Raw genomic sequence first — 24,772 nt, 5'->3', positions numbered from 1 at the left:
TCAAATCACCACAAGGTAAAACTAAGGGCCAAATCACCAAAAACTATTTTACAAAACAAGTAGCAAACCACAGCTGTGTTACTAAATTAACATTCAGTTATGTTTCCTAGTTTTCTAACATTTACAGTTGTATTTCTTTTCACAACAAATCTGTTGAAATTGATTTTGAAGGAAAACAGACCTTAATAAAACTGTCCATATCTGTCTATAAATAATATATTATTTCAGAATAAAGTGTTGTACTGTACTTACTTTGTATGTTATCACCCTTTAACTTTTTTCCTTACAACCCTTTTGGATTCCTATACAGTAGTACCACAGTAGTGTGACTACTGACAGAAAAAAACACTGCTTCATACTATTTAGCATTAATAATAATAAAACGAATCAAGCCGCTGCATACTGTAATTAAAGTTGCAATCTAATAGGGTTGTCAAGGCAAGAGTAGTGCATTGTGGGCGGTTGTGAGAGTTTGTTTTGACGACAAGCCCTCTCAAGGCAGCGTGAAAGTTTGCACAGATTTCAGAAACGCTGCCAATTACTGGACATTTATTTGCATAAAGGATTTAATTAAATTTATGGTCATATCACTTCACTGTGGTAAGTAGTTCCTTCCGTGTATAACAAAGTAGAGACATTATTTAACAACGATATCTTTATGGAACCGTTTTAATAAAAGTAGTTTCACAAGTTTAGGATTTCGCAATACCGTGCAAAGTGTTTGTTTTTATTTTTATTTTTTTATGTTTAGTCGATTTTTTATATTCTGTTACCTCTGCATTATGCATTTGTAGACGTTTTATTGTATACCTACACGTTTAAACAATAATACATGTTAATATGTGGTAGTTTCACTGTTTTTCACAAATATGTTTTATTTATTTATATTTTAAATATTTAACAGACTAAAAAAAACCATAATTTAAATAACTAATTATAAAATGTTGTGAATAAAAAACACACACATTCTACTCTAAAAAGTACCTTTTTTATTGACTAGCTATCTGGGTGACTTCATAATCAGGCCGTGATGACCAATAGTCCTGAACTCCACAGAAAAAGCACATTGCCTTCAATTCTTAATGCCTACTTGCCACCTGGGCACAAGAAACTGGTTCAGGTATGTAGTTTGGGTAGGGAAAGAATTAACCACTTTTTGTTATCCATTAAGCACAGCATGGACAAAGTTAAAGAAAAAAAAGCTTACAAACAATACAGTAGTAAGTAACTTCAAATTAGATACATTTCTATTTCCTGACCTTTATGTGATATTTGCTGTCATAGACATATATAATGTAGGCTAGAGCGACCAAATTGCCGAAATATCAGTAAGTGCAAGACTCTTATCAATCCTAGGTTACTCATATCTATGGCAGGCAAATAGAACTGAAGAGCTGTTCAAGTTGAACTCAGGTGTGAGGACTTTACCACAGACTTCCAAACTCACAGTATTTGAGTAATTGCAATAAAAATAGCTCTTTAATTGCAGGAAAAAAATGCACAAGGACAGTAAAAATGAAAATAAAATAAAACATGAAGCTACATTTTAAATGATATTTCTGGTTTGGTTAAATTATCTCAAAATGATAATTGTTTGCCATAACCACAGTAATCTATAGCGGGTATTTCATTTACTATTGTGAGATATATCATGTAGATACTGGGGGAAATTCACTTAACCATGATTTGCTCCGAAGTGTCACCAGCCCAATCAAGTCACAAAACTAGAAACAAACATCTTATGAATACCTAAGAACCCATGGATTCAATACCTTAGTTTTTTTTTTTTTTTTTTGTAATTTCAATGTGTGTTTCTTTCCTTTCAGAAATACATACTGTAATGTATTACCTTCTCCATTTATACTAGTCTTTGGATCTTCTTGATATATCCGTGTTTATGTATGCTGTGACCTGCATTTAAATAGAGACATCAAACCAGTTTCGTACCAGCACTGAAAAGAGCACCCTGTATGATTTTAGAATGAAACAACAATGTATTTCATTCGGGGACTGAAGATAATACTGTGATAAACTTTAACGGTCTGCCAAGGCATTTATGTATTCCTTTATTGGCCTACATGCCAATCATTATTCCCTGTGGGAGCTGTGTAACCATAGCGACAGGATGTTTTGTTTTGTTTTGTTTGGGGGGGGTGGGGGGGTGGGTCTGACACGCTTACATTTTTTAGCTATATCTTGGGCACAGCTCATTTAATGTGGTGGAATATTCCTTAGCTCTCACTGGTTAAAGTGGGGCTGTATACACCGGTACATAAGAAAAAAACTGTCAGTATGGCATACCGGCAAAAAAAGAAAAAAAAAGTAGTGCGAAGAAAATATAATATGTTATACTGCCGCAAAACATCCTAATGTCCCTACATTGCGCGAGTATGTTTCACCTCAGGTCATGCACTTATTCTCTGGAATAACTTCCCCTGTAGGCAACTGTACCTGCAAATGTTATGCATTACTTATGTGTAGGGCCTTGTGAAATTCACGGGAGAATTAAAACGACAGGACTAACCTGCAATTCCATCCTAAACCTTCGGCTGTCCGTGTAGCCAAAAACTGATCTAAAGAATAATAAGGAATCAACACATTACATTCTGAATAATTTGAAAATACCCCCTAATTAGGAGGGCCAATGATGGCCATTCTAGAAATTGATGCATTTAAAGAAAAAGCTTACCTCGATACTTGCTGTTTTGGATGGATGCACCAACAAAATCAAAAAGCATTTTTTTGAGAGATTGCACGCAGCAATGTCCACAAGTGTCTCAACTCTCCTTGATTGCAACACATGGTAAGGGACTTGTATAGATCTTATACAGTGGTTTGAAAGTCGCAACGTTAGAGTTCCTCAAACGTATAATAAAGTTGCAGAATTAATAAATACATACCGAGCACTGGCACAAGAGTTGCACAGCACAGATGCCAGTATAAACAAACAGTGTGTTAAAACTTTCTACAAAGTTTATGAAAAATTGACAAGCTACTACAACCCTGACCAATGCAGCTCACAAATTTCTGAAGGCAGTAAGGATTTTCGACCCACAACAAATTTGTAGTTTGGATAAAGAAACCACCCTGTTAGATTGTATTCCAGGGTTTAATGCTTACTGTGAATCAGAAATGGAGGGATATCAGCTGTAGCAAAAGGAAACGGTAGTGGAATTTCTTTGACCGAATTTGACAATGCTTAAGTTTAACAGCAAAATATAATGCATTTTTGTCTTTCATGCAATAGAAAAGAAGTCTGATGCATTGTTAATACATTTGTATCTTCTGTAGTGACTAAAACATGTTCATATGTCAAAATATGGGGATGCAAGTACAATATGGTAAATTACATTAAAGCAGAGATAGTTATCCAAAACATTCCCGTAAATCTTATCTAAAATGCATCGCCATCATTTCGAAATGTCTCACATTTCCTTTATGAAATACGCACACAAAACGGGAAAGGCAATTTGATTTTTTAATGGTATTTTATTTGAAGCTAATAGTTAAGACAATGTATTGATCGGTCCTTTCAAGAAGGAACAGCAGTCAAAAAAATACCATTAAAAATCAAATACAGGTTTTTACATAATGTGAACATCTTTCATATAGTAGAACATAAGATATTCAGAGGGCTGGTAATATTGGGTAAGATTTACTTGAATTATGGATTTTAAACATTTAACACACTATGCACCACTACAGGAACTTACAGGGTTGTGGTATGAAATTAAAAAAAAACATTCCCCTTGTAAAACAAAAAGGGACTTGATCTGCTGTTATCCTTAATTACAGCTTTAAAGGAAGGAGAATAGGTTTTATTTATTCTGTTGCACCGTTTCGTTAAAGATTTAAACCAGTGTCAGGGAGATGTAAGAATACTTTATCGTGCCACTATAATTTTGAACACTTTGTCACATTATACAACCCTAAAAAATTAAGATTGGAACATAATTGGTGTTTTGGGCTGTAAGCTTTTTTTTATTAGGGCTGCCTTGCCAACTGCAAGTCTAGATGGAAGGTCCAAGATTTATTTCAGTTTCTTCCTTAGGACTTTTTCCTTTCACGTGGGTATTTAGGGCTGTAGCACAAGTTGCTCTGAAGTGCACAGAGGCACCATTGTTGGAAGTGAGGGGCTGTTCTATTTAATAATCTGCTTTCATCATCATTTACGTGTACAGAATCGAACCCCCATGCAACTGTGCCTGGCCACCAAAAAAGCAGGGAAGAATGATTGCTAATACGGTTGTCTTGGTTACAACTGGCAACACAGCCTTGTTCTTTTTTCCCTCCTGAAGCAGAAAAGACTAAGGATCAATCTAATTTGCGTGCACTTAAAGTGGAAGACAAATGTACTTCATTTCACAGAGAGATGTAGAAAAGAGAGGACTTTTCCTGCCAGCGGTTCACCACAGAGCTGTCAGCCTGGCACAGGGAAGTCCAAAATGGCACAGGGAAGTCCAAAATGGCCTTTATACTCCATATTACTGTGGCAACAGAGATAATATATAGTGCCCTGTTGAAAGAGGTATTGTGCTGATAGACAAAGCCTGCACTTCCAAAATAGAGCAGTATCTTAAAGGAGGTACCTTGGTGCTCCGTGATTAGCAGTGGAATGATAGACCTCCCTGCTATGGGACACACTGTGAAGGTCAGGACAAGACCCTTTTCCACCTGATGTGAGGGCAATTAGCACCCGTTTCAGTCTCAACCAGCAAACACTTACGAAGCCATAAATTATGGTTAAGTGCCATGCCCTTAAACTCCATCAGACTACTGCTAGATTACAGCACTTTAGTCAATCGTTTTTTAAAACTTTTATTTTACTCCAAAATGAACAAATACACATAAAAAAGACTTATAAAATAAGTACAGACCATTATTTGGTGTTTTCCAGTTGTTAATTAGATCCATTATTTTAGATAGTTAAAAAAATAATATACAGTGCCTTTCATAAGTATTCACCCCCCTTGGACTTTTCCACATTTTGTAGTGTTACAACCTGGAATTAAAATGGATTTAATTGGGATTTTTACCATTTGATTTACACAACATACTTAACACTTTGAAGGTGCAAAATATTTTTTATTGTGACACAAAAGTTATTTAAACAAAAAAAAAAGATTTGTTGGTTGCATACATATTCACCCCCCTGAGTCAATACTTGGTAGAAGCACCTTTGGCAGCAATTACAGCTGTGACTCTTTTTGGGTAATTCTCTACCAGCTTTGCACATCTGGATCCAGCAATTTTTGCCCATTCTTGGCAAAATTGCTCAAGCTCTGTCAAGTTGGATGGGGACCGTTGGTGAATAGCAATTTTCAAGTCTTGCCACAGATTCTCAATTGGATTGAGGTCTGGGCTTTGACTGGGCCATTCTAAGACATTCAGGTTCTTGTTTTTAAACCACTCCAGTGTAGCTTTGGCTGTGTGTTTAGGGTCATTGTCTTGCTGGAAGGTGAACCTCCGCCCCAGTCCCAGGTCTCTTGCAGACTGAAACAGGTTTTCCTCTAGAATTTCCCTGTATTTGGCTCCATCCATCTTGCCCTCAATCCTGACCAGTTTCCCAGTCCCTGCCGATGAAAAGCATCCCCATAACATGATGCTGCCACCACCATGCTTCACCGTGGGGATGGTGTTCTCAGGGTGATGAGCAGTGTTGGCTTTGCGCCACACATAGCGTTTTGCGCTAAGGCCAAAAAGTTCAGTTTTGGTCTCATCAGACCAGAGAACCTTTTTCCACATGTTTGCTGTGTCTCCCACATGCCTTTTGTCAAAATCCAAAACGGGATTTGGTATGGGTTTCTTTCAGCAATGGCTTTCATCTCGCCACTCTTCCATAAAGCCCAGCTTTGTGGAGCGTCTGGGTTATAGTTGTCCCATGGACGGTTTCTCCCATCTCAGCTGTGGATCTCTTCAGTTCCTTCAGAGTTACCATTGGCCTCTTGGTTGCTTCTCTGACAAATGTCCTCCTTACCTGGTCCAGTTTTGGTGGACGGCCTTCTCTAGGCAGAGTTGCGGTTGTGCCATATTCTTTCCATTTTTTAATAATGGATTTAACGGTGCTCCGGGGGATGTTCAAAGTTTGGGATATTTTTTTATAACCTAACCCTGATTGGTGCTTCTCCAGAACTTTATCCCGGACTTGTTTTGATAGCTCCTTGGTCTTCATGATGCTGTTTGTTTAGATATACTCTCTAACAAACTCTGGGGCCTTCCAGAAACAGGTGTATTTAAGCCACTCGGTAGCTCTAGGTTAAAATGCAAGAATTGTTTTATATTTTACTCACAGTGCTACTGTAGCTGGAGGCTTTATTAAGGTTCACTTTTGTAACAGCAGGTATGCAGTAGGAACTGTGCATAGAGCACGTAGACACAAAATATCCTCTGTTGCTAAGCCCTTAGATCTAAACTATATAATATATAGTTATTTGGTGTTTTCAAGTTGTTAATTAATTAATTAATTAATTAATTATAGATAGATAGATAGATAGATACTGCCATTGTTTCTTAGCTGGTTGGAATAATTATACGCAGAGTGAGTATTAATTTATTTATTGTTCCCTGCAGATGAATCAGAATATTTGTAGTGTGTCCTTGGTAGCACCAAACATTAGTGAGAGCAACGAGCACACCAGACTGTATGCTGGGTGCTTTCCAGAAAACATCTTTAATATATTTGTCAGAAATAACATTTGAACACAAAACTGTGGTTCCCAAAACTATTATCTTCACTTAAGGATTTTTTTTTTTTTGGATAGATTTTCAGAGGGTTAAACTCTCTTAAGAAACAGTGAATAAGGCTACGTGGATACCCAGCCCTTTGGAATTAATGACAACAGGCATTCCAAAAAACACGAGTTTAGGAAAGTGTTTGTCAGAGTTTCTCAAGGGTGAAATATTTCTGAATATATTATGAAACCACTAGCATTTTAATCATGTCAGGATGTATTTTATGTTAAGAAACACATCAGATCAATGCCCTTGTTTCTTTCTTTCTTTCTGAATATAAATATTCTGCTTTCAAATCTAATCATATTCTTTAAAATGAACACATCCCTAAATAAGTATTCAGGTCATGAATAATAATGATAAAGCATTTTATATAATTTGCTATTTTGGGACTGTTGAAGTGTGCTTGTCTGAGTACAGCTTTAATGTAATATAGTGAAGCAAGCAAGAAAGATGTCTGTATTAACATCTCAAAGAGACATTTTAATGTTAAAATAACCTCTGTCTCTAGTTGAGTGTGTGGCAGGCATTACATGTTACATGTTATTCATTTTTTAAGGAACAGGTTACATTGATCATTTACGTTTTTCACAAGAACCTCAGAGTTACAAATACTTTGGGAATGGAGGTTGTTCGTAAGTCTGAAATGAGTTTAATGGCTTTTATAAATGTGTACACTTGCTATCTACACCCTCAATCTGATGAATAATACAAAGGTGCAGCACAATAAAGCAATATTGTTATGGTTCTAAAGTATTTAAAACAGTACTATAAATGGAAATCGTAACTGTAGCAAAAACACAGATTTAAACGTCCAGCAAAACTGTAGTGCTTGTTTTTTAAACAAAACTGTGTTGTTTTTTTTTGTTTGTTTTTTTAACACTAAAATGTTCCTAGTAAAATCTGTGCCTTAAGCAGTAGATGTTGTATAAGTGTTATACAATATGTGGAGCAAAGAACAGCCACTGGGTAGCATGAGGTTAAAATTCAAGAGTGTTGAGATATTTTACTGACAGTTCCTGCTGAACCCTCCCTCACAGTCCATACTGCAGCTGGAGGCTTTATTAAGGTTCACTTTTGTAACAGCAGGTTCACAGTTGGAACTGTGCATAGAGCACGTAGACATACATTATATAATATAGCCCGAAAAGAAAAACACATTCTGAAAAATATAAGTCAAATTAGTAGAAATAGACACATTAATTAAACAAAGCAGTACTTTCTGAGGGAAAGACTAATATATATATATATATATATATATATATATATATATATATATATATATATATATATTACTGTATATTTCCATGAGGAGTAGTCTTTTTTGTAAAGCTTTTGGAATTCATTTTCTAGCAGAATGGGTTTTCTAGTAGATACATTTCTTCATGGCATGTTGACTGCGGGTGCGGGATGGTTAATCTGTGTCTTATGTGGTAGATGTTGTGTAAGTGTTATGTAATATTTAGGGCAAAGAACAGCACCTTCAGACTATCACGTAACACAGCCACTCGGTAGCTCTAGGTTAAAATGCAAGAATTGTTTTATATTTTATTCACAGTGCACACTGTAACAGCCGGTATGCAGTAGAAACTGGGCATAGTGCACTTACACACACAAAAAAAAGGACATTCCGAAAAGTAAAAGTTGATTTCTATAGCATTCTCTAATTTAAACTAAATATATACCCTTACGTTAAAGAATAGTTTAAGCACATAAAACAGCAGGACCCCAGTTAAACAACGATTACTGAATAGGATTATTGTCCCACAAAAGGCTTGTTTACACAATACTGACTGCATGCTACCAGAAATGCAGAAGAGATTCTACAGGTGTCAGTGTTTTGGCATACAATGTTGTATAAAGTTTGCAATAAGTTTTAAGCTCTAAAGAAATCTTATCAGAACCATTGGCAGACCGCATGGCTCCACCAGCAACACAATAGATCAGAGGTGTGTGTGGTACCATACTACCAACGCTGGCTAATGCCTTGTTTTCAATGTATTGCAGGACTCTTCCAGCTCTGGTTTTGGGTTTGATCAGCTTTTAGGTCATTTGTTTTTCAAATTGCATACATCTATTGAAGAGCTTTTGAATATCTGTGCTGTGTGTTTTTTGACAGAATGAAAACAAAATTGTTTCAAAGAAGAAACATCCAGTTAAGCAAAGAAACTTTAACAAAAAAACATCAGCTGCTGCTGATGATGTGGATGATGAGGATGATGATGACGAAGAAATTAAAATAACGAAGCAAGCCATCTTAGATCAGGTAAACAAGATTTTTTAAATATATATTTTTAAAGCAAGTAGAACACATAAATGTTTACACAGTTACTGCCTATTTTCTGAATATTTTTTTTGCTTTGAATAAATGCGGCCCCTTTAATCTTGAGCTACAGTATGCTGCATGTCTTTGAAATCTGTAAAACGACTTCATTTCTTGCTTATCTGACATATGATTGCTAATAACAGCAGCGCAGGTATCTTGTAACAGTAGGCCAGTTTACATGTTGGTTTGTTTCACGTGAATGGACAGTGCGTGTGAAACTTGGCAGGGAAAGCTAGTGAAAATGTCCCAAAAAAACGGTCTCAGTATTTTACTGTGAAAGTCTCAATTTCTTGTGAGATTCCAGGAAATGCTTGTGAAATCAACACCCACTTACACATGTAAACACAAGCTTCTCGTGAAAATGTTAATTAGCTCGTTCAAGTCCTTTCCTAAAGCTGCTATAAAAGTCACATGGGGATACGTAAGTTACCATGGTCCAAAGATGGCGTTATTTTGCATTTTATTCGTTCATGTAGCAATACTAACATTTACTTCAAGTTATTATTTTTTTTTGTCTTCATATTTTAAATTCATGAAAGAGGATTAAGCTAGGGTATTTGTATATGTTCAAATACATTAGGCTCGTAGCAAACAAATAAATATATAAAATACAACCCACAGCTAATAACTAATCCCCTCCACTTGTAGAAAAGTTTTTGTTTTCAGTTGATTGACATTCACAGTAGCCAATGAAATCATAGGATATGCAAACTTAGAAACGTGATTGGCTGTTACGTTAAGTCCCAGAAAAAATGCTGCCTGATGGTTGACAGAGAATTTCATTGACAAGAGGTTTTCCATGACTCGAAATTTGAGTGACAGAGGTTTTCCGTGACTCTAAATTCGAGTGACAGCGGACACAAAATACAAATGATACCTGATACAAATAATGGCTGACATAAAAAACACATGAGGGATGACAGAAAAAATGATTGAGAAGTGATGACTGATCGCCAAACTAAATGATCCGTGACAAAGAAATCTCTGATAACTGACGCTGAGACGTGAGAAATGACGATGTCCTAATATGGACACCGTACGTTGGAGCGATCGGCTGTTAATATCCATAAGGGAAGAGGATTTGATGAGGCAGCTTTTTTGCGTCTTAATTCTTGGGAATCAACAATACTACTCAATATTCCAATTCTTTATTAAGCAGAAGCAGTCATACAAATACAGCGCAAATGAGGATGTTATATTTGGTATAAAGAGATCCGAAATAAGCCAATGAAACAAAAATGTGATACAAAATAAAAGTACACCGTCGGGTTACAAAAATAAAGATAGCCGTGCATCTCTAATAGCAGGACCCTCTTCATATCGCTGTCGTGCAATTCTTGCTGGAGGCTGAGGTAGCTGTTCCTCTGCTTGCCTGAACACCTCCTTACGGTCCTGGCACAGATTGTGCAGGATACAGCAGGCTGGAATAATTTGGGGAACAAGCTCGTGGTTCACTTCAGTACGCTTCAGTAGTATCCGCTCCCTCCCTTGCAATAGCCCAAACGCCTGTTCAACGACCACTCGGATCTGGCCCAGTTTATTATTAATAAAGATCTAACACCCCCCTACGTCTTTGTTCATTACAAATGTGGAGGATATAACACAGGTTATATGTCAGATATAGAATGTGCATTCTGCTGTTTTATTTACGTTTGATTTGGAGTTGCTGGAGACAGGGGTTCCATAAAACTCCCCTTGATTGGATAGGCATAGAGACTGAACACACTATCTTGGCAGAATTGAGGAATTCATTTGGGAAAGCTCACATTGCCGCTCTCGCTGTGTTTATATAGAAATCGAGGATTTGAATGTGCTGTGCTGCCGCTCTAGTACTTTTCACAAGTTCTTGCTATAAAAGGAAGGTGGTACAGGAAGGTGGTTAATGAGGGCAGATGGTAGAGCTTTGTTGAGTGTAACTTACTTAACCTGTGTGACAATGAACTCCATGACTCGGTTAGTTTATGAGATACAGAGCGTGAAGGAAGGACAGATGTGAAGACAGACAGACAGACAGCATCATTGTAGTTTACTGTGCCCAACCTGGCATGGCTGCAATAAAAGAAAAAAATAAGAAGTTAAAATGTCTCTAACAAGTTTGTTTAATATCAGTAGGCCAAGAAACCCCATGCTGATATTAAATGATAACCATTGTTTAAGACCCATTAGCTTAATCCAAGTGATTGAAAATAAACTTCATTGTTGTATAAATTATGCCAATGTACCATTTAGTATGGTCAAATATGAACTGCTTTGTAAGCTCTGCAAAAGTCTTTTCTAGTCAGCTACAGTATCAGCTAATGATTCCATAGCAGTTGTGAATGGCAACAGCTATCCTGTTTTGTAGTCAGATTCCTGTAACATTTTTCATTTAAACACATAAAAAAAAACTGGCAAGTAACATAAATTCTCATTTTGTGTGAAGAAGGTCATTTGGCAAATTGCAGCTAGTATTATTGTCTGTGTCTCCTGTTCCCACAGATGCTCTTCAAGTTTTATTAGGCGTTCTGCTTTGAGCTTGGCATTCAACATCACAAAATAAAATTGCTGAAATCTCTTAAAATATATATAAGATGTTCCCTGCAGGGCCAAACAAAAGGAGTTATTGTATCTTTTATTACTTCAATCCCTTTAAAACATTAAGTAAAGAACACAATGTGCTGTTCTTTTTCAGGGTTCAAAATATAGCTGGACCCCAGTAAAAAAAACTAATAATAATCTATTTACAATCCTTACAATCGCTTTCTAAATATAAAACAAATCATGAAGACGAAATAAAAATAAAAATAAAAAAACATGTGTGCCTCCTTTATACTGTGTATCAGCAGAACCATGCAGTGTTAATTGACTTAGATGTAACAATGTGCTGTATATACAAGGGCTGTTGTCAGAACAGGAGTTCTCTGAAACATAAATAGTTTGTATTCTTTTATTATGTCTGTCTGAAGACAACAGAAACTGACCATATACAAAGAATCTAACACGTTAAAATACCACGAACATTTAATATTTCTTAACAGTCAATGAAAATTGGAAAAGGTCTTGCTCTTGTTTATTTTACAATAACCCTTTGTGTGTATTTATTGTAAATAGTGTTGTGTGTAAACTGTGTTTATGAATAGTTCATGGAGAACCTGACGCTCCTAGGAGATCCAGCCCTCTGTGTGTGGTTTCAGGAAAGAGCAGCCTGTGAATGCCAGCTGCGGGTTCCAGCGGGGCGTCAGGTATAAAAATGTCCCACTCATACACCTCGCTATACTTTAGGGGATCTGCTATCCCTGAACTAAGCCCTCTTCTTAAAACCAGTTAACCAAACCCTAGCCCTGGATATACACATGGTGGTGTGGTTGTAGCTTCCTCTTCATAGACCCGAGCACACTGTATATACACACAGTCGTCAGCAATCTAGTTCTTTTCATAAAGCTCTGATCCCGGTTCACCCACACAGCAATCAGTTGATTTCAGCTTGCAGGTGTTCTGGTAGCGTGGATGGTCTTAATCCTTGCTTGTTATGGCCTTGCAGCAGCCGTGAGCTGTATAATCAGGACCGTTTTATACTTGATGCCTGCTGGAACGTGCCCACCCGCTGGTTAGGAACCCGCAGCTGGCATTCACAGGCTGCTCTTTCCTGCAACCACACACAGAGGGCTGGATCTCCTAGGAGTGTCAGGTTCTCCATGAACTATTCATAAACACAGTTTACACACAACACTATTTACAATAAATAAATACATACACACACACAAAAAAAAAACACTTTTCATGCGCAGGTCTCCCACCCTGCCACAGTACTACAGAAAAAAAAGCTGTCAGGAAGACTGGAAAGAGGTTATTTAATCAAAAGCAATGCAGACAAATCCAGCTCCTATTTTCCCTATAAACTGCTTCAGTCGCTGTATAAAGTTTAACCATATTGGATTATCAGCTCTACTGTCCTGAAAAAGTGCATATAAATGGTCTGGTACTTTATGAGCTTGAGTGACAACTCCATGACTCGGTTAGTTTGTGAGATACAGAGAGTGAAGGAAGGGCCGACAGAGACAGACTGACAGCATCATTGTAGTTCACTGTGCCCTACTTGGCACGGCTGGATTTCAAAAATAAAAGGAGAACATAAAAAGTTCAGATCGCTCAAGCGAGCGTGTTTAATATCAATATCCCAAGAAACATTAAATGATGTGATTGGATTTTTCAGCAGTTATCTAGGGGGGTTGAAAATGAACTTCCTTGTTCGATAGATTATACCAATATACCATTTAATAGGAAAATATGAAGTGATTTCCGAGCTCTTCAAAAACGGCATCTTTATTTTACTGGTACTTTTATTGTATATGTTTTTTATTACTTGTTAAAATGCTTATATACCTTGTTTCTTTTAAAACGCACAATTTTCTGGTGTTTTGATAATGAATGGTGCTGCTTTCTCCTCTGTAATTTTTGTTTGTTTTCTAGCGCCATCTAGAGGCATATAAGAATATGTACCGTCTCAGAGATGCAATGCATTTGCACTACAGGGATCTGTTACGTGAAAAGGTTCAGAAACAGAGGCAGCAGATAAGGGAGCGAAGCCTCGAGCTCCAAAAACAGACAGAGAAACCAAGAGGGCAGGTAAGAACAAATTAACAGGATGGATTCACAGTCCCTCAAGTCAAACTGATTCCACAGTGTGCTCCTGCTGTGAGATGATGTCTGAATTTATTTAAAATGCATATATTGTCTGGCAGCTTTGCTGATTACTTCTATATGATAAGCGATCCCCCCTCCCCCTCCAATGTCTCTGATGCACATTGAGTTGTACATCTTACAGTGGAGAATAGGTAAGTATCAGTTGAACTATGTACTCCTCAAAGGCTTTTAAATTTTACATTTTGTTTTGGCAAAATGTCAATGTTACATTTTATTCTAATTTAGTTAATCTCAAAGCTACAAGACCTTATACTTTGCTATATGTTTGCAGAACAACAAAACGTGCACATGTTTTTGAATTGGGGAATCTGAATTGCTTGTCATTTCAGAGTAATACAAGATTACATTTTAAATACTGATAGCCACTTACTTCAAGGAGATTGAATAAGCTATAGTCAAGAAATGAAAAAAAGTTGTTATTGTTTGTTCCTTTAAACAAACAATAAATAATGTTCATAACTGTTATCAGGGCACTCTGCTTGCTCTCATGAGAGAGCAGTCAGTTATATATCCAGTATATATTCTCCTTTTGCTTTTCAAACTGCTGAATAGGCACAGGTTATCTTGACGTCCTTGTAATGAATTGCTTTATATATGGATACATGTTTAGCAACCATCGTTCTGCTGAAGTGAAGGACGCGATCTCTTTTTGTCTGTAACACATCTGAATACTCAGCTGCCCCAAATGAACTACTGAGTCAAAGCAAATCAGGGACAAAAATGATTTAATCAATGAAATACAACGTATAGCCAGCAGGGGGTGCCATGTGCTAAGGAAAATAAATGGTACTAATTATTATTATTATTATTATTATTATTATTATTATTATTATTATTTATTTCTTAGCAGACACCCTTATCCAGGGCGACTTACAATTGTTACAAGATATCACATTATTTTTATATACAATTACATTATTTTTACATACAATTACCCATTTATACAGTTGGGTTTACTGGAGCAATCTAGGTAAAGTACCTTGCTCAAGGGTACAGCTAATATTTCGCTTAACTTAGGCTGATGGCAAACTTGCTATTTTGTTTATTCATATTATACACAAAACATAGTGATATGATATTGATATGATATTGGCTGTAAAGAGAAGGGTAAAATTCAGAGTTGATGGTCGGCCGGCCCGGAACTTCTTTTGTCAAAACACACAGTTGACAGAGAGAGGCTTTCACAGCCTTTCCTAAGTTCAGGTAAGTTTTAATACTGGTTTTTAGTGCAGTACAATTGTTGAAATATCATGATATTAGTTTTTAGATTTAAAAGTGAAAAAAGTTTTAATGTTAGATGTTTCTTGTTTCTGTTCACAGTTAACAATGAGTCATACTTAAAATAAGTGTTTTTCTAGCTGCTAAGGTTACAAAAAGTGGTGCCAAAATTGATAGCACCAAAGTGACCATCAGTAATAGGGTTAGGGTTCGGTTCATTTAATGACTTGCCTCTAGGTGGCAGTCTTCTAAAGTTTTTAGAACTTTGTATACTTACCTGCATCTAACCTTTCCAGCTGCTGTTTTAATGTCAAAGTAAAAGGAATCTATAGTTTTATATATGTGTATGTATTTATTTTGACACAAAACCACATGCACAATCTGAATTCTAGGGTTTCCTTGAAAATGTATTTAAATCCTATCCAGGAAAAACAAAGTTTTAAATAGAATAAAATGAATGTCCCACACCACTCTGACTGTATGTAATCTATATATATATTTGCTAGATATTGCCTTATAAATATCTATAATTCTGTATATCTCTGAATTACCTTTGAATAGCAACTGTAAAAACACAATCAAGTATTGTACTAACACAACAAAAAAGTTGTAGATTCAAATATGTTTTATTAATTTCAATTAAAGGGCTTGATTTATCAAGATCTTTACGCCAAAATGAAATTAACACAGAAAATGTTTTTAATGACTCAAATGTCAAAGTGTTTCTTACAATTTTATTTTAACATTAACAGTTCCATTTTACTTCCCTGAAAATGCAAACCGCAATGAGGTTTATAGACATTGAATATGACCCCTAGGGGCTGATGTAAGGATAGGTGTAGTGCAAACAACTGCGGTTGCAAAATCCAAATTGCCTAGCGGCCAGGCAATTATTTTGCATTACGGCCTATGTAAGCTTAAGAGCAATGCAAATTGCTGCCTGTGCATCGGGGTATTTAGCGGCCGCACTTACAGCCCAGAGGTGAGGTGAGTTAGGAGTACAGAGAGCAGTAGGCACTGAATGAGATTTGTGGAGCATGAAAATCAAAAAAATATGTTAGAGGAAGGGCAGCAGTGTCCTCTTGGCGAAAAAAAAATAAAAATTCTGAGGATGAGCTGAGAGCCCTTACGACTGAGGTCACTCAGCATGAAATTTGATTTATTTGGAAAAGCCACAGCCAACATCAGTTATGCTACCAAAGAGGCCATACAGCCTCGTAGTGGAGAAAGAGTGCTGTCAGTGTTACCAGGAGGAGAGTCAACCAGGTGATGAAAAGCTATTGGTCTAGGATGACTGACCTGTGGAGTGAGACGATAACACCTTACCACTGCATCCTCCGGCATCCCAAACAAAGTGACCCTGTGTTTGAATATGCAGGGTCTTCTCCATCACCCTTCTCCTCCGAAGGTTTTCCTGCCTCATCAGGAAGTGTACCAGAGCAGCCATGTTTTATGAGGCCAATGACAGGTTGCTGAAGGTGTGTGATTTTATACAGCACAGGAGGCGGTGTGGTCCAGTGGTTAAAGAAAAGGGCTTGTAACCAGGAGGCCCCCGGTTCAAATCCTGGCTCAGCCACTGACTCATTGTGTGGCCCTGAGCAAGTCACTTAACCTTGTCCTCCGTCTTTCGAGTGAGACGTTGTTTTAAGTGACTCTGCAGCTGATGCATACTTCACACACCCTAGTCTCTGTAAGTCGCCTTGGATAAATGTGTCTGCTAAATTAAACAAATACAAATTACTCACTTCTACAATGGTTTTCACCTTGTAAGAGGAGGTGCAAAGTTTTTGGAGGGTCAGCAGTTGCCCAAGTGCAAGGCAAAATCCTTACATCTCATAATGTTTGCACCCGCTTAGTGTTCCAGATCCCCGCCCAGTTCCATGCTCTTTTCTTCCTTTGAATACATTTTAATATAATTTAAATGGATTAATTATGGCAAAGTGATAATTTTAGTGGCCGCTAAAGTCCCACTTTATGCCCGCTAAACACAGTTTGCACGTGCAAAACACCCCATAGTCTCTGAGGTCTTAAAATGTATGCCTCTGCTAAACTTTTAATATCTAATAACCCTCATTGTCCTTTACCCCTGTTAGAACCCCACCTAACACACACTGCTTTACGGAAACTTTGGGATAAGGGATTGACTCAGTTAAGATTTCTCTCTGAAAGGGGAACACTGAGCAGCACAGAGAGCAAGAGAATCACATCTTCAGAGATGTTTAAAACGTATTATAAATTTTAAAAAATCCTGCATAATATGGGTGAAGTGTTTTTTATTTATTATATATTCAATCAAAACTTTGTTTCATCAGGATTAGATTAAATGTTTCAACATTGTACGTTTATAAGATTACTATTGCTAAAAAAAAAAAAAAAACTACATCAAATAGAGCTTATAAAAATTAATGAAAGTCATTTTTTGCAATTACAATCATGGGACAGTCAGATAAGCAGTCTAGCACTTTAGGTTGCCATGGTTATTATAAATAGACACCCTTAAAACATGTGTCCATACTGTGGTGCAGCATTGTGTGTGACGTTTAGTTGTGAAACGATAAAATATGTCATTAGTTCTATTGCACTCTGAGATGATACTTGTTTCAACCAGTGTATGGTAATGTACTGGGTGGAGGCTGGTCCTGTGCTGTATCCTCATCCTGCCAGTATGCGCAAAGGCTCCTGACAGCGTCTGAGTCCAAATACACAAGCTGGCCAATCAAAGCCAGGGATTCTTAGCACCTCTTACTCTCATCCTGGCTTTGTGTTCTCTGAAAACTGTCAGCGGGGAAACATTTTCCGGTAGCTAAACTGAAGTTATCTATACAAGGATATTACCTATTTACTGACAATTACTGACCTAATCCACTGAGTCCTTGCATATCCCTGTGCTGTTAGGGCACAGGTTTATTTGTACATCATCTGAGAGCAGCTTCTGAAGATAACATTATGTATTGGTTTAATTGTATTACTTGACCTGGTTGAAGTTGTTCTATTTACTGTACAGGAATCCAGCACTCTTGCTTAGCCAGTGCATTTGGGACCCTGTTTAAAACTGATTTCTTCAGGGAAATGATTGTAACCTGAACTGAAAATGCCTGGTCTAGACTTTGTTGTTTTATGTTCATACTTATAGTTCAATAACAATAAATAATACCCTTTGAAAGAAGAATATAGAGACGGCTATAAATGCTCTAAACAATCATCATAAAATGTTTAAGTTTGGTTTCCATAGCTGCTATTAGCATGCATTGCATTATTATTGCATAGTTTGAATTATATTTACACTTCCAAGGTTCGGTTTAGCATAAGTGTACTATAGTTACACTTTCGCAACAATGACTGAAACATTACTTTGATTTGTGTTTTTCTTGTCTCCAGTATAGTTTTGAGTGAATTAATTTTCACTACCAAAAACTTAAATTTCTAAGATGTTTGAGTATATTTACGTAAAATTATATTACAAACGTACTCAAGATGTGATAGTCAATGGAAATAGCATTGGTTGTCCAAGAAAATGTTAGTTGGCCGTTCTAAAATATCAGATTTGCATACAAAAATAAATAACAACAATAAGTTGACTCAAATGCTAATTTCTCATACTTTCTATAAAAAAGGTAGAGTTCTTCAGCAGCCAGTAATTGTTTCTAATGACATCGACTAAAAGGGGGACAAAAAAAGACTATAAAGAAGTTTACGGGCCTATCAGCAGGAATCCTTTGGTACAAATTACTGGGCAAATGAAACAGCCTGTTGTTTCCTCAGCCCGGACTAGAAGGTCTGTCAAAGACAGGGAGGTAGAGCAGGAGCAGCAGGCAATGCTGGGGCTACCTGCTGGGTCCTAATTGGTCCCCACTGTTGTTAATGGCTTCCTGTGGCTGAGTGTTTACTTGTCATTTGTTTTGTGCTTTGTTTCCCAGCTACTGAAACTCTACTGACCGTCTCTTGTCTTTTCTTCCTCTGCTTCTCAGACGGTTTCTGGACAGAAACTGGCATATTCCAAGCTGTCTCATGATGACAAGTACCTCCAGTCCATCCCAAAGTCAAGCTATTACCTGGTAAATGATTCAGTATGGAAAACTACTGTGAACTAAATAATGAGGTTTAAGCTTGTACATTTATTGATTGTGACAAAAATCACAGAGAGTAAGAACCTTGCGCTTGATTTGCTCAACCTTTTCGCCTCCAGGAGAAGCCACAGCTGGATTTTATTAGAGCATTATATAGTGCTGGTGAATCCCAGGATGCAATCCAGTGTGATAAAGGGCTCAAATAGAACCCAGGGGTGGCTTATCCCTGCGGGGTATACTGTAGGTCGATCAAATTGTCCACTAGGTATGAAAACCAGGAATCATTATCAATCAGTAAACTCAAGATTGCTAAAACAGGGTTTCATATTAACCCATTAAGTACCACATACAATATAGCTGTATTTATGTAATCTCATACATTACATTTCGACTTAACTTTTGCAGTTAACAAAATGAGAGTGAGTTATCACATAGCAATATAGTTAAAGAGAAAATAATAACAGGTAGATGCCAGTTAAAAATGCTCCACAAAATGACAAAGTAGCCTGTCCTCCAATGAGGACAATGGCACTTAATGGGTTAAGGAAGCGCTACATAATACACTTTCAACATTTTTAAACAGTCAATAATAAATTCTGTAGGTTAAATGTTTGTCTTTTATTTAAATACATTTGGTGGCTGATATGTTTGAGTTTAGTTTGAATTGGGGGGTGGCTCTTGACATGTTTTTTATTTGTAATCTAACTGAAACATGCATATGTAAATATATGTGTAATTACGTTTAATAATTTCGATTTTATCTGATGAGACTATTAATTAGACAGTTACAAAATGAACAAGGAATTATTGAACTTGTTTTAAAAAAGTACCTTGTCATTTTGAGGTTTGTTTTCAGTTATGCTGTGCTTATAATTGAACTTGTGTCTCCTTAGGTTATAGACATGCAGAACCAGATGGCTCAGTGTGGGTTGCTGAAGACCAGAAGAGACAATGAAGAGTTTTGGCATTTGGTACAGCAGTGCCAACACACCTCACAGCTGAAGAAAAAACTGAAGGAAATCAAATCCAGGAGTTGAGTATCTGCACTGGGTGTATAATATATGAAAAAAGTTTGTTTGGGGGAAACACATGCTATTCACTGCTCCAGTAGAAATCCATAATAATTGCAAGTGGAACACCACAGTAATAGCAGCTAATGCATTGGTTTTTCAGCCATTATTATAAAGTGTAATCGTTTTTTGTTTTTTTTAGGTTCCCCAAAAGGTAGTCATAGTATAGGGATTACAAAATAGCAAAATATAAACAAGGTACAGGTATTCACCACCATATTTCATACTATGAGACATTTCAACAGAAATTCAAAAATATCTATTTTTATTTAATAAATAAGTAATTTATGAAATACTTCATCTTTAAAATCTAAAGCTTTTTTTCTGAATCCTGAAAACATGGCAATACTAAAGAATATTTTAATAATGTATATATTCCAGTAACTCAATATCAGTATTTCCAGTAATGTAATACATATGTATGTAGTTTGTTTATTCGTCTGTTAAGCACTAAAGGGAATGAGTACACTGATCTTAACAACGCAGATCTGCATCCCCACTGTAGGACTGCATATGTTAGAGATACTTTAACAATTTGTGACATCACTTTTTGACAGTGACTAAATCTGCACCCAACCTGCATGGCCAACCAGACACAGTTAATCCAGATCAGGGAGAAGAACTTCTCGGGGAAAATGTGAGTGTGTGTATTATTAACTACACTTTAATAATGTAATAACCATGTCATGATTATTGAACCTTGTCATTTTTAAAATTATTTATTGTTTGATATTGATAACAAAAGAACAATTAAAACTTCATGCATAAATATAAAACACTCATTATAGTGCTAAATTGTTTGCAATGTGTTCAATATTCACAGAACAAACCTGGACAGCTTATACAAGACATCTAGTCTGTACAGGTTTGAGTCAGTTACATGAGTGACACAGATATCTCAGTAAAGATATTGCAATGGGAACCAATTAGTCAAACTCCTGCAGTATAGTAAGTGCTGTAAGCTCCCTGCGCTGGTCTGAAGCAGGGTATGCATGGATTTTCTCGTGGGTGGTGTGACAGAGAGCAGGAATGGCTCCAGGTTTACCTCAGCCCTGTGTACAGATCAGCAGCTGTGTCCTAGGAGTTGAGCTGGGCTGGGCTGGGCTGGGTTCTTCACACAGGGGTGCGAGACTCACGTCACTCACCCAATCCGCTAGACGTGGCAGTATTTCCTGGGCCGCTCCGGTAGATTGCACAATACAGCCCAAGTTTTAATTTGCAGTTCACATTCTTTCCCTGGGTACCGCATGCTCTGGAGAGAAGTCATAGACGATCTTGTGATACTGAGACACTCGGCCACTTCATCGTTCATCTATTTTAATAAATCAATTTATCTTGAGTGGAAGTGATAGCAAAGCATCACCCAACTGAGCTAAAAAGAAATGAGTGATGTGACTTTGTGCCCAATTACAGATCTCTTTCTACATTTTTTAACATGTCATTCTTTTTATAAACCATTATAGTAAAATGATTTTAGTTATATGTAAAATAATTTTACATGTTACAAGTATATTTTTTCACAGTTTCCTGTGAATTTCAGTTTAGCATATATGTTGGTTTATTTATTTTTTTGGGTATTTATATATATATACAGTGGTTTGCAGAAGTATTCACCCCCTACCAATAATTTTTGCTGAATTACAAATAATGTATACACAGTTTTTCAAATGAACTTTTTTTATTCAAAGCTGTAGTGGTAAAACTGAACACTGTTATATGAGGAGGAGGTTAAATGTCAGCAAAACTTTCAAAGAAAATGTACAAAATGAAATTTACTGGTTGCATAAGTATTCAACCCCTTAAGTCAGTACTTGGTAGAAGCACCTTTTGCAGCAATTACTGCTATGAGTCTTTTTGGATAGGTCTCTACTAGCTTTGCACAGTAGGATGGTAAAATGTGTGCCCATTCTTCACCGGAAAATTGCTCCAGTTCTGATAAGTTTGTTGGGGATTGTCGATGGACTGCAATCTTCAAGTCTCGCCATACATTTTCCATTGGATTCAAGTCAGGACTTTGACTGGGCCACTCAAGAACATTAATTCTCTTCTTGTTAAGCCACTCCAGTATGGCTTTTGCTTTGTGCTTCAGGTCATTGTCCTGCTGAAATGTGAATTTCCTCCCCAGTTTCAGAGTCTTGGCTCACTCAAACAGGTTTTCCTCAAGGATTCACCTGTACTTTGCACCATCCATTCTCCCCGCTATCCTGACAAGCTTCCCAGTCCCTGCTGAAGAGAAGCATCCCCATAACACGATACTGCCACCACCATGCTTGACAGTTGGGATGGTGTTGACTGGGTGATGTGCAGTGTTGGGCTTGCGCCAGACGTAACACTTGGAATTTAGACTGAAAAGTTAAATTTTTGTCTCGTCTGACCACAAAACCTTTTTCCACATGTCTGCAGTATCATTTACATGCTTTTTCGCAAACTCCATGTGTGCTTTTTGAGTAATGGCTTCTTTCTTGCCACCTGTCCATACAGGCCAGCTTTGTATAGGAACCGGCTTTTTGTTGATGAGTGAACACTGACTCCCATCTCAGACACAGAACTTTGCAGATCTCTCAAGGTCATTGTTGGCTTCAGAGTGATATCCCGAACCAGTTTCCTGCTTGCCCAGCTGCTCAGTTTGGGAGGGTGACCTGATCTGGGTAGTGTCTGGGTGGTATGATGCATCTTCCACTTCTTAATGATGGACCACTGTGCTGAGAGGGATAATCAGCGCCTTGAAATTTTCTTGTACCCTTCTCCTGCTCTGTGCCTCTCCACCACTTTATCCCTGACTTGTTTCGAAAGCTCCTTGGTCTTCATGGTTGCTTTGTTGGATCACTATGTGAGTTGCAGCTTGAAAGTCTTTATATACCCGAGGGAAATTATCTACTACACACAGTACAGACAGGCTGAAACCATTTCACTAATTTTGTGACCTTTCAAACAAATCATTTGCACCTGAGCTGATTTAGGGCTGCAGTAGCAAGGGGGTTGAATACTTATGCAACTGAGCTTAATCTGTTTTTCTCAGTAAATCTTACTTATTTATATTCTATATGAATTTTTTAACTTTATCAGTGTGGAGTAGTTTGTGTAGATTCTACATGTAAAGTCTAATTTGAAAGCGTCGTGGAGTACGCTCAGGTGCCAACAAAATGTGAAAACTTTGCAGGGGGGTGAATACTTCTGCAAACCACTTTATATATATATATATATATATATATATATATATATATATATATATATATATATATATATATATGTGCTACCCTGTTATATGTGGTTGTCTGGGTCCATAATTAAGAGACCATGTTATTTGTGTTTCGACTTAAAACGAATATTGGCATTTCTGTTCGTGAAATGATTTACAAAGTCCACAAGCGAAATTAATATTGTAGCATACGGTGGGAAATGAAGCATGGAGGCATACACAATTTGCATGTATTCAAATTATTATTCCCAGCCCCTGTTAGCCTGGGCGACACCAAAAACAAGAGACAGCCTTGCACTCTCACAGCAGCACATTCACACAGCAGCTTATTTCACTCATTAGCGCAGTGTATTTGCTAGAGTAGACCTCTTTGGAGTCAATCTTATCAAGAAAACCTCTTAGTTTTTCTTTGTCTTTTAGCCATCCACACAATGTATTCTCAAGTTACCTGCTGCACAACTGCTGCATAAGTTTCACCTTTTCTTACTCTGTCCACCGCATGAGTTTCATTTTAACAGAGAAAGATTTTTGTTTTTTGCTCTCTGCCGTGCTTCATACTGTATATGTTCACCCAAAGTTTATGAGTCAAATTGCATTATGGGGGAAATGGGAGCCAAGACCTTAACGTGTTATAACCGATTCCACACTATAAGAGGTCATGGTCTAATGGGGTAATACTATTATATATACACTGTTTAGGATAACTAAAACATTTTGTTGTTGTTGAAATGGTTGTCTAAAAGTGTAGACTAGTTTAGTGTATCTCTGTTTGTGTGTGTGTGTGATCTGTCATTTCCTCATTAACAGAAAGCAATGCTTCTCTTTCTCATGTTGACTTTTCAATGTCCGTTTTAACAACTGTCCCATGCTTTAGATGTCCTCAGAACTTTTACCAGCTAAGCTGCTTAAAGGTGATTCTCAGCTGACTTTTTTTACAAATGCTTCCGAATGCTGGGAGGACCAGCAAGGCTGTCGCCAAACCGTGAGGAGCCCACGCAGGCTTTCATCCTGCCCCCGTCCAGAGGCTGGCCACATGGGCCCCTGTTTACCCAGCCAGCCCCTTCACAAACACAGCTCCACTCAGCCACCGCTACCATCACCCCTGACTAGAGCAGAAGAGATTATAGTTCACAGGGTGGTGAGAGGAGGACCGAATAAAGGAACTGAACAGGAGAAAGCACTTTTTAACAAGAGATAAATAAACACAGTCTATTCTTACATTGCAAGACTTTAAAAACAAAAAACAAAAACAGGAAAAAAGCAGACCAACACACTTTAAGAGTGAATGTAAAGTTGAGAAATTGAATGTAACTCAAATACTAAGCAATGTAGAGAAACCAGAGAAATGTAGGACATTAGTATTTCAGTATTATACTATTGTAATTGGGTAAACCTGAACAAAAATATTTCACATGCTCTGACACTACAGATACAGTTACAAAACAGTTATAAAACACTTCTTAAAAACCTTTAATAT

The 24,772-nt window shown here is 37.2% G+C and overlaps 1 protein-coding gene across 4 annotated transcripts in view; it reads left to right on the top strand.

Moving 5' to 3' along the window:
- The first annotated feature begins 452 nt into the window (after positions 1 to 452).
- Positions 453 to 24,772, top strand: part of si:ch211-130h14.4 (uncharacterized) — a 35,423-nt gene continuing 11,103 nt past the window's right edge. For 2 of the 4 annotated variants that reach the window (XM_034004276.3, XM_034004275.3), the window contains exons 1-7: positions 453 to 600; positions 1,001 to 1,120; positions 8,852 to 8,998; positions 13,508 to 13,663; positions 18,928 to 19,014; positions 19,920 to 20,058; positions 20,654 to 20,733. In XM_034004276.3, the coding sequence (XP_033860167.3) occupies positions 1,031 to 1,120; positions 8,852 to 8,998; positions 13,508 to 13,663; positions 18,928 to 19,014; positions 19,920 to 20,058; positions 20,654 to 20,733 (699 nt within the window). In that variant the 5' untranslated portion in view covers positions 453 to 600; positions 1,001 to 1,030. The remainder of the gene's footprint in view (positions 601 to 1,000; positions 1,121 to 8,851; positions 8,999 to 13,507; positions 13,664 to 18,927; positions 19,015 to 19,919; positions 20,059 to 20,653; positions 20,734 to 24,772) is intronic. The other 2 variants (XM_034004277.3, XM_059023793.1) reach the window with 2 other exon arrangements.

This window comes from Acipenser ruthenus, chromosome 5 (genome assembly GCF_902713425.1).
Source record: "Acipenser ruthenus chromosome 5, fAciRut3.2 maternal haplotype, whole genome shotgun sequence".
Lineage (NCBI taxonomy): Eukaryota > Metazoa > Chordata > Actinopteri > Acipenseriformes > Acipenseridae > Acipenser > Acipenser ruthenus.
This window is presented reverse-complemented; position numbering and strand designations above follow the sequence as displayed.